Source organism: Perca flavescens, chromosome 12 (assembly GCF_004354835.1).
Source record: "Perca flavescens isolate YP-PL-M2 chromosome 12, PFLA_1.0, whole genome shotgun sequence".
Taxonomy (NCBI): domain Eukaryota; kingdom Metazoa; phylum Chordata; class Actinopteri; order Perciformes; family Percidae; genus Perca; species Perca flavescens.
In genome coordinates this window covers 13,433,462-13,447,119 of record NC_041342.1, presented here as the reverse complement: position 1 = coordinate 13,447,119, position 13,658 = coordinate 13,433,462, and the positions used below count along the sequence as shown (strand labels likewise).

Genomic DNA, 13,658 nt, shown 5'->3' with positions numbered 1-13,658 from the left:
TGTTTTTTACAGTGTGAGATTCCAACTTGTACTTAATTAAATGATCTGAATACTTCTTCCATAGTTCATATCAGAGAAACAAAAATAGTGCAAGCACCAACGCTTCCCCTGAAAACTCTCCTAAGAAGGAGATTGTGTGCCAGAAAACAAGTCAGATATTGCCCTTCGCTGAGCATTACTGCATTTATTCTCAAACCTCAAATGCTAATGACCTATCCTAAACTTCTTTTGAACTCCTCATTGGTAATGCTAAAGCGCATTGCAGCCTCCCTCCTCCCCCCCTCCTGTGTGGTTTTACGCTTTTGATCCCAGAGGGACCTCGCGTTTTACATTCCTGGCATTCCGACCTCAGTCCCTCCTCGGTTACTTATTATCGCCGCCTGCTCTCTCCACAGTCATTTCACAGCGAGAGAGGACCGCGGCAGCCCGTCCGGGGGAGGAACATGAGACACGTTTGACTCGAGAAAAAAAGACTCATGGAAATAGTGGAATTACTCTGAATGTTTTTACTTCGAGATCTAGAACAACATTTCGTTATGATGAGAGCGTGAGCTGGTAAGAAGAGCGTCTTTTTTTTCTTCCTTTGTCACAACAGAAAAATGGAGCACAAACATGTATAAAGTAGCTTCATCGTAACTTCTGGTTCATATTTCTGGGAATGGAATGTGTTTTTAGGGAATTAAAAGCCATTTACTGTGTTTTAATGACGACAGTTGTGCTATAAGACTAAAGATGAAGTTATTTTACAATGCGGTTTTGTGCGCTTTTGCTCCCCCGTGAGATTGGAATTTTTGGCGCATGCATGCATTTTTTTTTTTTTTTTTGCCTGCTGTGGAAAATGTCTCCACATCTCTGTGTTGTCGCTGTTGGGGAAGTAGACGCAAGGCTTCACTGATGTCATATTATACTCGAGCTCAAACATTGATCAGAGTCAGAGAGCTTTTATTTATTTTATATGAAAGGAGATATGTTCACATCACATTCAAGTCAGTGTAGCAAGTGCACGTTGCAGTGTTGTTGTTATTGCGAAGGCCTACATGCCTCAAACACAACCTTTCTTCTGTATGCGACTTGACTTGTATGTATAGGCTATACCTAGTTGTCTCCTCTTAATTATGTTTAACTTATTGTACTTAGAATTTAGAATACGGCCCTCTAATTGAACTTTGTCCACCTGACTGTTGTTTTATTAGTACTCCCAGGACCTCAGGTCGCGGTGGAGGACTCGCGGTGGTATATAAAGGCTGCTTTCAAAGTCGGACAGTACCCAGTAGAGTTTTTTCCTCATTTGAACTGCAGGTTACCAAAGTTGGTAATTCTAATCCATTTTATTGTATTTTAATTTATCGACCACCTGGTTCTAACAGGTCTTTTTTGTCTGAATTTAGTGATTTTCTGTCATCCATTATTATGTTGGATAACGTTATTATGGTTGGAGATTTTAATATCCATGTTGACGATTTGTCTAGTACTTTAGCTGCAGACTTTCTTAATGTAACTGAGGCTTTTAATTTTATCCAGCATGTTTCTGGTCCCGCACACATTGGGGGTCACACTTTGGACCTTGTTTTTACGCATGGTCTTAATATTGACTCTGTTTGCACTGAGGAACTGCATATTACTCACCATGATTGTGTTTTTTTTTTATTTGTCTTTTAATCCTGATGTATTGCCCAGTAAAAATGTAAAATGTTCTCGCATCTTAAATCACTCCACAGCTGAGAGGTTTACTGCAGCTTTTGTCCAAGGCGCAGTGCTGTCCTCTCATGCTGACATTAATGATCTGGTCCATTCATTCAACACAAATTGCATATCAGTGTTGGATAAAGTGGCCCCATGTCAGATGCGTCGTGTTTCCCCTGTCAACACATCCCCATGGCTTAGTGACTCCATACGCTGTTTCAGGCGTACTTGTCGCAGGGCGGAACGACAGTGGAAATCCTCCAAGCTTCATGTTCACCAACTATATTACAAGGACCTCTTAACTGAATACAACAACATGGTTAAGGAGGCAAGAACAACTTATTTTGCTAATCTTATTTCATCAAGTAAACAAAACCCTAAAATCCTTTTTGAAACCATCAATAATATTGTCAGTCCTGCACCTCCTGAAGTGCCAATTTTTTCAAACAAGGATTGCAGTGACTTTCTCTAGTTCTTTGTAAAGAAAATCAGTGATGTCAGAAATGGAATTATCCCTTCAACTACTCCATTTTCGGCTCACTCAATCAGGCCACCAATCATGAACCATTTTGCTCCAATCTCGCTACAAGAACTCACTGATCTGGTTAGCAGTATGAAATCTTCCTCGAGCCCAGGAGATATTATACCAACTTCATTATTTCAAAATGTTCTTGGGTCTGTGAGTACTTGGGTTCTCGCTATACTCAACAGCTCTCTGCAATCTGGTTGTGTCCCTTTATATTTTAAACATGCATGATGATTAGGTCCGCTTTTGTTTGCATTGTACATGCTCCCCCTGGGACATATAATTAGCCAAGTTGGAGATATTTCTTATCACTTATATGCAGATGACATCCAGCTGTATGTCTCTTTTGAGCCAGAAGACACTGACAAAGTGTTGAAATTGCTTAGATGTTTCAATTTGATTAAGGATTGGCTCGCAAACAACTTTCTACGGCTAAATGAAAATAAGACCGAAGTCCTTATTGTTGCTCCGGACCCTATAGTTTCGAAGATTAGTCAGCTGCTGGGCTCCTTGTCCTCAGCTGTTCAGTCCAAACTAAAAAATCTTGGTGTAATATTTGATAATAACATGTACTTGGATCAACATATTAAATCTCTGACCCGCATGTGTTTCTTTCAATTAAGAAACATTGCCAAAATTAGAGGAACTGTTCTAGCAAGATGTCGCACATCACTCCAGTTTTACACACATTACATTGGCTTCCGATTAACGACAGGATCAAATTTAAAGTTTTGGTTCTGACTTATAAAGCTTTGCACGGTCAGGCTCCAGCGTATATCTCGGACCTGCTCCATTCATACACTACAAATAGGCCCCTCAGGTCTTCTAACCAGGGATTACTGGTTGTCCCACACACCCGTTTAAAGACTAGAGGTGACCGTTCCTTTGATCGGTGGCTCCAAACCTGTGGAATGCGCTTCCTATTGCCTTACGTTCTGCAGTCTCTGTTGAAGCTTTTAAAAAGCAGCTGAAGACGCACTTGTTTAAATTTGCTTTTGATTCATTTATGTAAAATGTTCTTTTAATGACTGTTTTTTAGTCTTTTATCTTTATTGTTGTATAATTTACTATGTTTTGTAAAAAATGTTATCATGTGAAGCACTTTGGGATTCTGTCTGTGAAAGGTGCTATATCAAATAAACGTATTATTATTATTATTATTATTATTACTTTATTCTCTCATTCTGCTCTGTTCCAGGTTCACAGCTGATTTATTTAAATACTTTCAAAATAAGAAAGAGCACAACAGGTCTTTTGAGAAGATAACAACGTACACAAAGCATTATGTCGTCCACTGAAGAGCCGTCTGGCACGGTCCTGCACCGGCTCATCCAGGAGCAGCTGCGCTATGGAAACCCCACAGACACCCGCACCTTATTAGCCATCCAGCAGCAGGCCCTGCGTGGAGGCAGTGGAAGCAACAGTGGACCCAGCAGTGGAGGCGACATGGGCAGGAGCCCACGATCCTCTCTGGAGAGTCTCACCCAGGAGGACCCTCCATTCCCTCAGCTCTCTGCGAGGCAGGAGCCCCAGGGCCAGGAGCACCACAGCGACTACCACCACTCAGAGAGTGGCTACCAAGTCTACCAGCTACATGGGGAGGAGCTGCCAACTTATGAGCAGGCCAAGGTGCACTCTCAGTATCTGGCCTCTCACATGCTCCTGCATGAGGGGGCCTTCCACGAAGAGGCAGATTTGATGGACCTGAAGTGCAGCCATGTGCGGTCACTCAGTGAGCATTGCATGCAGATATCTCTGGAGAGGAATGATGCAGCTGCTAAAGCAGAGGCCATCAAGAGCACATCTCACAGCTATCCTGAACTTCCATACTACGCACCGCAAGTCCTCCAGAGCACGAGGCAGAGCCTGGACAAGCGCAGCCCACCTCCAGAGTACTCAGCCCCCATCCAGGGCCAAGGATTTATCCCTCATCAGATCCAGGAGCCGGTGCAGGCACAGCAGCACAGGTACAAAGACAACTTGAGAGGGCATGATCATGTGTGTGATTGCGTGTGAATGTTTTTTAAACATTACATCATATTTTATGGTGTGGTTTTTGAACTAGAGCCATACTTTCAATCATCTTCCGGGACTTGTCATTGTGTTTCACATGCGTAAACACATACTTATCAATGCGAGTCATACCGATGACTGCGTACCGATTTGCTTCTTGAAATACTCCCTAAAGAGAACAAGTCCAGCCCTGTAGGTGTTTGTAATGCCTGGCATAGTGGAACAGGATAGTTTCACATGCTTGTGTTGCCTTGGATGCTTGTACAAAAGTATGTTCCTCATATAGGCTTTTACATTCTCTACAGCCACTGGAGTCATCTTGTCTGCTCGCTGATAGACAGGAGTAGAGTGATATTTCAGATGCCTTGCTCAAAAATAAAGTTCACACACCTGTAACTTTAGCTGGCAGCCCCCAAATGTTTGATTCAGCCACAAATTCAGATGCACAATTAAGATATGAGTTTGTTTTTTTTACTCACCAATGTCTCTCTCATAGGTATGTCCAGTCGGCTGAAGTCCCCTGCACATTCACCACCCTGCCTTCTGTTGGCTTGGAGGAACCTAACCAGGTGGAGCTGCTGCTGATGGAGAATGAGAGGCTGAGGCAAGAGCTGGAAGCACACAGGGAGAAGACTGGCCGTATTCAGAAGGTAAGGAGAGAAAATCCATAAGAGAAAATCTTATTTTTATTTATTGCTGCTGACATCTTTCACAGATCTTGTTGAAGGAGAAAGAATACTTAAGATACCTTTACGTTTCATTTTGGGGGGGATTTCACTTTACCCATTAAACACAATACAAAATTAGGGGTTGTCACAACATATGCAAATCAATTTCAGAGGGAAATACTCCAAAGTTATTTAGTTGCTGAACAGCCAGACACCATGCTCCATCTCAGGCCACCTGTCTATGAAACACAACCCCAGTCAACAGTTGTCTCTCCAACGTCCAGCTCCAGGCACACTCCCTCATCTGGATGGGACAGATGAGATTACCAGCTGCTACCTTCCATACCACGGAGGCACAAACGGAGGTCACAGCCTGCTACTGTGTTTACACACTCCTTTCATTGTGGAGCTGACCTTGTAGAGGCCAGAGAGTGTGCGTGTTTTAGTTCCAGGGAGGCCATATAGATTTTCAGCGTAATCTAGGGCTTGTCAGACAGCAGTCGATTGGGTTGTGACCAGCTGATGGGGGTGGGGTGGGGGTCTGTGGCAGGTGGTGGGCTGCTGTGTAAAAAGTGAAAGGTTTCTTTTGTTTTTCCTCATTCTCTCCTCTTGTTTGCTGCCATTTGTTCTGCCATTTATGATCAACTCTCGAACCAAACAGGCCTGAAATGAACACATTTTCAGCTTTAGAGACATTTGACACCTCAGCCAATCTTTGTAAAATCCACTCCACTCTCTGCTGGAGTTATGTCACATGGCCACTGCCTTGTCTCAGCCTTAAAGAATGATAATTGCCGGGGTTGGAAAGTTTCTCCGTCAGGCCGCAGCCCTGAGTAAACATGCCTGTGTGACTGCTATAATGGTGGGTCTTTCTTTGCCGTTTCCACAGCCCAGGAACAGGCATGCACACCTTCCCTCCGCTGGCAGCCCTCCCAGACCTGTGTGTGTGTGTGTGTGTGTGTGTGTGTGTGTGTGTGCGTGCGTGTGCGTGCGTGTTAACTTGTGCTTTGCGGTGTGTGTACGTGCGCGCTCCTGTGCGATCACACACCTGGAACTATAGAGCAATCAGCCCTCAGGAATGTAGATATAAATCAGTCTCACAGGGAGTGGTGCAGGCTTGAATTCCTTCTCACAATTATACCACACACACACACACACACACACACACACACACACACACACAGAGTGTACTGTATACACACAGTTCCATATGTACCCATATAATACATACAGTATATGTATATCTACAGTACATGTATAACCAAAAAATCCTCTTCTCCACCTTCTCTTTTTCTGTGCTCCTGCCCCCCCCCCACCCTCCCATCTTCTGTTCTTTTCTTTCTTTTCTTCCCTTTTTCAGTTGGAGCAGGAGATCCAGCGCATTTCGGAGGCATATGAGACACTGATGCAGGGCAGCTCTAAGAGGGAAAATCTGGAGCAGACACTGAGGAAGAGGCTAGTGGCTGAGATCAGGAGGCTACAGGATTTTAACAGAGACCTAAGAGGTATGAACTACTGCCACACATACACAGACACACACACACACACACACAATACCACATTTACCATAATATCAGATCCAGACATAGTTGACAATGTAGTCTAATTCCATACTTTGTTGCGTTACAGAAAACTTGGAAAATGCCAGAACGCATGTTGCAAAAGAAGTAGAAGTAGCCGACCATAACCAGCACATCATGGCCAAACTCCTTGAACAAAGTAAGTATGTCATTCTGTTTGGCTGGACTCCTCTCCTGGGCTCTCTGTTACATCCTCCTTTTGTAATCAACGTGCTTGATTGGATCAGATTGTAGCATAGCATGGGGCCCTTTTTGTAGCTAAGGAGGGCATCCTGCATGCAGGAATTCCACTTGCATAACCTCAGCTTATTTGGCGAGAAGGCTTAATAATAGGGAATTCAATCCATGCAGCTCTTGGCAAAGGGAAACGAGCGGGCTCTAAATCACAGAGCAGCAGTGGAAGTGGTAGGAATAAGGTTCCCCCACCTGTTGTTAGTGTGATTTATGTTGTCTGTTTAAGGAACTGGACTCAAGCAGAGTGGTGGTGTTTGTATGGCCTTGATGAGGAATGCTTTGTGCTATGTGGGTCAAAGGGATAGGGCAGCTTTCTCCCCCTTCCGCCCCCTTCCTCCTCTCAGCATTCCAGGAGTGCTTCGCTAAATGAAGAACACTAGCCACCATGTAGCAACTCTGGTACTTATAACTGTGGTTGGACTCAAGGGAGAAGTTATGGATTTACGCTCATATGTGTTAGAGAAGAACTTCAGGCAAATTTGGAATTATTTCCCCTTGTGTCCAAACTACTATTAAAGCAACACCAAAGATTGGACCTTAAAATAATGTTTTCAAAATCGTGGTTCATCAACTCGTAACAGGGTGAACCGCATTTCTGCATCCGCTTTGCGGGGCCTTTATCGGCTATAACCACACTTTGCAAGTTTGCCAGATTGGGTAGCGGATCTGTAGTTCGAATGAGACATAATGGACACAATTCCACTTCCAACCTGTAAGGGGACCGAAGAGGAAACGTGCTTTGGTGTTGCTTTAAGACCATGCCCACGTTCATCTACATGCGACTAACCTGCCCACCTTGGCTTTTCTTTCGCTTCAGATGAGGAGCAGAACTTTGAGCGGGAGCGCGTGGAGCGGGAGCTGGAGCGATTACGTTCCACGGCGGAGGAGCAGAGCCAGAGGGCAAAGCGACTCGAGGAGGCCCTGGATGCAGCTCGTGGACGAGGTCGCCAGCTTGAGGAGGAGTTGAGGAGGAAGAGGGCTTATGTGGAGAAGGTGGAGAGACTTCAGAGTGCGCTGGCTCAGCTACAGTCCACCTGTGAGAAGAGGGAGAGCCTGGAGATGAAGCTGAGGACACGACTAGAGCAGGAGCTGAGGAGTTTGAGGGCCCAACAGGTAAATATCATCTCCTAGGAAAACTAACAAAAAGCCTGATTTCTGTACTTTATCATTGAAGTAGTTTTAGTATTTCTTGCCATCTGTTTCAAATCCTCTCTCTCTCTCTCTCCACCTCAGAGGCAGTCACAGCCACCAGGAGTGACCATGAGCTCCCTCCAAGAGCGTCTGCATGAGCGCGAAGAGCGAATCCTGGCCCTCGAGGCCGACATGGTGCGCTGGGAGCAGAAGTACCTGGAAGAGAGCACCATGAGGCAGTTTGCAATGGAGGTGGCTGCCACTGCCGCTGCCCAGAGGTAAGGATCGTTGACATTTGACATTTGACATTTGCCGGATCCTATACGTTTTCCATGTGTATTATTTTCATTTGAGTTAAGCCCAGGACATTATCTTTTCCTTTGCAGAGACACCACCATCATTAACCACTCGCCTTGCCACTCCTCTAACAACAGTTTCAACGACGACCTGCCAGTTGCCGACTACAGGAATCAGGAGATGGAGAACAGGATCCGTGCTCTTTACGCTCAGATTTTGGAAAAGGACGCTGTGATCAAGATCCTCAACCAGCGGCTGCATCAGGACCAAGGACGGAAGGACGAGCAAAGTCCCTGCACAAACCTCCTGAATACAGCGGGGGCACTTCTCCGGCCCGCCTCCTCCACCCCATCCATCAGCACCACCATGAGCAACACAAGGAGTAGAGGTGAGGAGCATAATGTTGCCTTTTTTAATAATTCATTTGGGTGGTACTAAGGCTTAGCAGCCTAGTACTTCTTACATTACACACACACACACACACACACACACACACACACACACGCACACACACACACACACACACACACACACACTGTATGTTCCATTCAAATATACTTTTGATCTGGAGCAAGGTGCTTAAAAATAACATTTTTGTCACTAAAATCTTGATAATCGATGAGTTACAAGCATTTCTGACAGATCCTGTTTTCTTGTAGGTAAGAGTCTTTCAGATGATCAGACTTTGCCAAGCCATCAGTTCTCTGCTCAGTCTCAACCTGGAACGCTAGAACGGCAGGTGGAGGGAACAAAAGCCAAAGAGGCTGTCAGCAAAACTAAGCTCAACAGTGGTGAGTGATCTATCAAATATGCATGAGTGTGTTTGTTTACGAGGGCCAATAATCCATCCGATAACGCAGTCAGTATAAAATTTGAATGATAAATTATTTGCACACACAAATAAATAAGCCTTCACAAGCTCAGACTCCACTACAACAAAACACACAAATACAGCATTTGAGTTTACTCTTCATGAAAGGAGTTTTGGACCTCGGCTTCAAGGATGTTCAGATTGATTAACCATGCTGCTGCCTAACCAGCCAATCAGATACCATCTGTGCAGGTCATGGTTCATAATGTGGGCTTTGAGGAATGTGCATGGTTAGGAAATAATGTGGATCTATTGACTGAGCATATTTACCAGAGTGGTCTGTTTGAGAGTGGAAAATCGCTGTTAACCTTTAATCATTGATAGCTGAGCTGTATCTGGGACATTTTTCCACTGTTTTAGCCTTAAAGCATTTATATAATTATTCATTCTTTCTTTTTTTCAGACAAGGCGCCTAAGAAGTTGCTATTAAACCCCTTCAGGGGCCTGGATGAGCTGGAGTCAGAGGCAGTGGAAATCTTCATTTAAAGAACAGAGAGGTTGATTTTGAATGGGGTGGGGGGCAATTCGGGGAATCTGTGAAGAGTGCAAGTCTTTGAATAGAGAGTGGATTAAATTTTGGATGCAAGAATGTCGTGGAAAGAGGCCAACGCACAAAAAAAAGGACTGTTTTCACATTTTTAGAGACAGAGCTGTGCTCCGACTCACTCCCTCTCACTGAGCTGGACAGCTGCAGGCAGTCTGCCCGGCTGGGAGATAAAAGATGAATCTTCTGAGGTACTCGGACAGTATTGTGGATTGTAATTGGGCAACATGTTCACAGAGTGTGTATGCCAAAATATTTATATAAAAAATATATATATATAAAATTGCTGCTTCCCCCCCCTTTTTATTACCCCCCCCCAATTTTTCTCCTCTACCAACCCAGTGAATTAGGAAGCTACATATTTATCTTATCTGGTTTCCACATTCCCTTTAAATAATGACTTCAGACTCATGCTCTTCTAGGTAAATAGTCAATAAAAGGTTATCTATGTGACCTCCATTCCCCTTCTCTCCTAAAGAACATGTCCGATCATGTGGTTCTTATCTGTTCTTATCAAATAACTTCTCTTTGTTCAATAATTTAAACTTATAACACATGAAACACTGCTGATTTAAATGCTCTCGCTGTCCATGTTGCTGACGCCCGAGTAGCTGGTTCTGCAACGGTACAGCGGTGTGTGAACAGTGAGATGCATAATATATAAAAGACAAACTGACATAGTCGTGGTGTTGTTTGTGATTTTGGAAGGGTCTTGCATCATGGTGTTGATTTCATCATATGTTTTTCTGATGACTTTTTCCTTCTCAAAGTATGTTTGCATGTGTGATTACAGTATGTGAGTGTGTTTCCTGATGTGGTGATTCTGCTGGTTTGGTCACCATTGTGGGAGAAAAGTTGAAAACTACACCATGTTGGTTTTTTGTTTACTGTGAGCTTTGAACTAACAAACAGGTTAATTATTATTATTATTATTATATATATATTTTATACAGATGTTTGTCTTGTTATTTTAGATATGATAGTGCTTTGAGCAGGATGCCAAAGAGTTTTATGTATGTTTGTTGTAAGTTATGTGCCGACAATCACGGTCATGTCAAGCTGTACACAACCAACCAAGTGTTGACTTTAAACAGACATTTCTGTGAACTTCAAACAATATGAAGGTTATTACAGTTGAATTCATGCAACATTTCATAAAGCAATAAAATATTCTAATATACTTTGACGGGCTCACTGACTTGTGAATAGTTTAATTTTGCTCTTCGCAAAAATATCTACATATTATTTATTTGCTGACATAAAGATGATCTCAAATATGCTCATAATTGTTAAAAAAAAAAACTCAATAGTTTTTCTGGTGAATGTTGTCTTCCTGTTTTTACGCCCTCCTTTCTTTCTCATTGTCACCCTATGTTCTCATTGCTGTCCTCTCGTTCCACCACAGAGAAGTGCTCTTCATTAATGAATACCAGAGCTGCATTCTTTTGGGTTCAACTTTCTCGGGTGGCCTGCTCTCTTGTTCTCTTCTTGCCATGAAGAGCATGCTTGACATAGATCACATTCTCACAAGGACACGTAACCCTATAAGTGACAAAGACAGGTTTCTCCCAGATTAGCTGCTAATGCCTTTTGAAATTCCTGTGCCCTCCATCCACCTTTGCTTACATGCATTCCTAAATGCTTTTATTGCCGCCGATTTAACTCACACCCAGAGGTGTTTATGAACTATTTCAGGACGTGCCATTGAGAGAATGGAGAGCTCTGTTATGTGGTGTCTGTTTCAGGATGGATCTTTCTCTCTAACACACACACAAACACCCACGCACACACACACACACACAGAGCTACAGTCATCAACGTATACCAGTTTTGGGGCGTATACGTTTACCAGTTTGACAATGAGAATTCACAATGCAGCAGGACAATGAGAATGACAATGAACATTATGGTGTCATCATTTCACTCCCATGTTTCAGCAGTTGTCCTACTGCGTGTAAAATGTGTGTGAAATATAAAATATGGCTGTGGTAGAAAAGATTTCACACATTTTGGTTTATAAATGCAGAGCTGAGTGGAGTGATAGGTCGTGAGACTGCTTTTTGCTCATTTGGTGCTCTCAACTCCCTGTAGAGTGAGGAAATAAAACAGTGAATGTCTTCTGTTAGTTCAACATCACACTTTCTTACTGTTACTCCAGTTAAGACATAATAAAACGTGGGCTAGAGTAGTAGTGTGTGCACATCCACAAAAGCTCATTGGGATGGAAGCGGAGTATCAAAACATCACAAGAATACAATAGATTAGTACCTGCCTGCTGGAATTTGAGTTTATTAGCAATGTTTCGACCCAACATAACACAACTCATCCTCAGACATATAGACCTGTATTAGGTTGAAATGTTGCTAGTTAGGGAGCTGTTAGGCCAGTGTGATGTGTACTTTTCTATTGTATTCGCATAATAAAACAGACAGCAACAGCAACACTGGCACTGTTTTCACCTTGTGTGTATGTGTGTGTGTGTGTGTGTGTGTGTGTGTGTGTGTGTGTGTGTGTGTGTGTGTGTAATCATGCCCAAATAATAAATAAATAAATAAACCTATTGTAGCAGAATACAGAATTACCACAAAGGCCGGGTACTTTGCTAGGTGTTCTGTCTGTCTGTCGGCGGATAGTTTTTGTCACCGCAATAGCGTCACAAGTGTGCAACATGCTGTCACGAAACTTTACAGGTGTATAGCTGAGATCAAAATGAAGATTGAGAGCTAAGATGGGTGGTTGGTGTGATCCCCAGTGGTCTCTAGTTTAAACTCACTTTATTATGAACTCACTTTATTTATTTAACGTTTTGGCCTGTAAAGCTTGGGTTATGTGACTGACTGGCAGTGTGCTGTTTTTCTAGTTCCTTTCAATACTAAACACTAGTGAATACGACTTTAAGGTGTGCAAGAACTCTGTTGGATATACTGTACTGTACTACAAAGCAAAGCTTCTTTTTTTTTTTTTTTTTTTTTACATTTCAGAGCTGTTCTGAAGGCTCCTGATTTAATATAACTGAGTGGCATCGAGGAGCCATTACGCACTCTTTTTAAGTAATCCATTAATGTGAATTTTCTGTGCCAGCTTTGCCTTGATTTCTTATTCACACCTGAGCAAGCAAAGGTTGGTTGTATCCTGCTGTACATAGTGTGGTTTGATAATTGGATGCATGCCTGGACTTGTGCAGAGAGGATATGACTGATGAGATAGTGCGGATGATTTTGACAGAGAAGCTTGTATGGGAAAACACAGAGCAGGAACTGGTGGTATGTGAGATGCCATCAATCTTATTTATGAACTGAGAGCTCTTATCTGGCATACTGACTGACAACATTGTGAAGACTCGCCAACATTCCTCTGTGAATGACATGTTTCGACTGCAGCTTTCTCTCTTTCCCAGAATTGATATGATGAAGGAGGATACAGCGTAAATGGGAGTCAGGGGTCAAATTCCTGCTGTGCTCAAACATCCAAGAAAATTACATTTAATCTACTTTTTGGAACAGTTTTCTCTCCGTTCTTTTGCTCTGTCACATGGGAACCTGATGTTGACTGCGGCTGTCATGAAAGGAATGGGTTTGTTGCTGTGTAAACCGTGGAAATGATCTTCTCACACTGGGTGTTTGTGTGCACTGATGGGTTTATTGCCCCATCCTAATGTTTACAGTTTAACAGCACATTCCTATTAAGCATCAGCCTTTGAAGTTCCAGCACATTCAGCAAATATGCTGATGGTGAGTGATGATATCAAAGTAAGAGAGAGGTTTTTGGAATGCAGATTGTCCCCGACTCACCTTGGTATGGTAACTAATGTCCTTATACTATTTCTGGCCAAAACTCATTAAGAAAGAAAACTACAATTCATATTTCTGTGGATTAAATAATAGCTCTGTATACCTATCACACACGTACACACATCCGAACAAAAACAAGGATATAAATGAATGTTGAGTAAGTGTGATGAGATATTGATCGAGTGGCCTCCTCAGGGCAGATATATGTAGCTCTGATTAATGGACACATGGAATAACTTGTCAGATAAACAGGAAGTAGACATCCCCCAAACACCCAGTGGGAAAGTAAATAAATCCACAAAGCCCTATAATTTCTTTCT

At 42.9% G+C, this 13,658-nt stretch overlaps 1 protein-coding gene across 1 annotated transcript; it reads left to right on the top strand.

Moving 5' to 3' along the window:
• The first annotated feature begins 345 nt into the window (after positions 1 to 345).
• On the top strand, positions 346 to 10,733 carry LOC114565430 (angiomotin-like 2a). Its single transcript, XM_028593478.1, has 10 exons — positions 346 to 555; positions 3,408 to 4,176; positions 4,719 to 4,872; positions 6,251 to 6,395; positions 6,520 to 6,609; positions 7,522 to 7,817; positions 7,938 to 8,113; positions 8,222 to 8,520; positions 8,792 to 8,923; positions 9,407 to 10,733. The coding sequence occupies exons 2-10, from the start codon at positions 3,494 to 3,496 to the stop codon at positions 9,487 to 9,489; spliced, it is 2,058 nt and encodes a 685-aa protein (XP_028449279.1). The 5' UTR covers positions 346 to 555; positions 3,408 to 3,493; the 3' UTR covers positions 9,490 to 10,733.
• The last annotated feature ends 2,925 nt before the right edge of the window (positions 10,734 to 13,658 follow it).

Coding starts and splice junctions, on each gene's coding strand:
- LOC114565430 (XM_028593478.1), top strand. CDS start 3,494: ATGTCGTCCACTGAAGAGCCGTCTGGCACGGTCCTGCACCGGCTCATC. Junction 4,873..6,250: donor AGACTGGCCGTATTCAGAAG/GTAAGGAGAGAA, acceptor TCCCTTTTTCAG/TTGGAGCAGGAGATCCAGCG. Junction 6,396..6,519: donor TTTTAACAGAGACCTAAGAG/GTATGAACTACT, acceptor GTTGCGTTACAG/AAAACTTGGAAAATGCCAGA.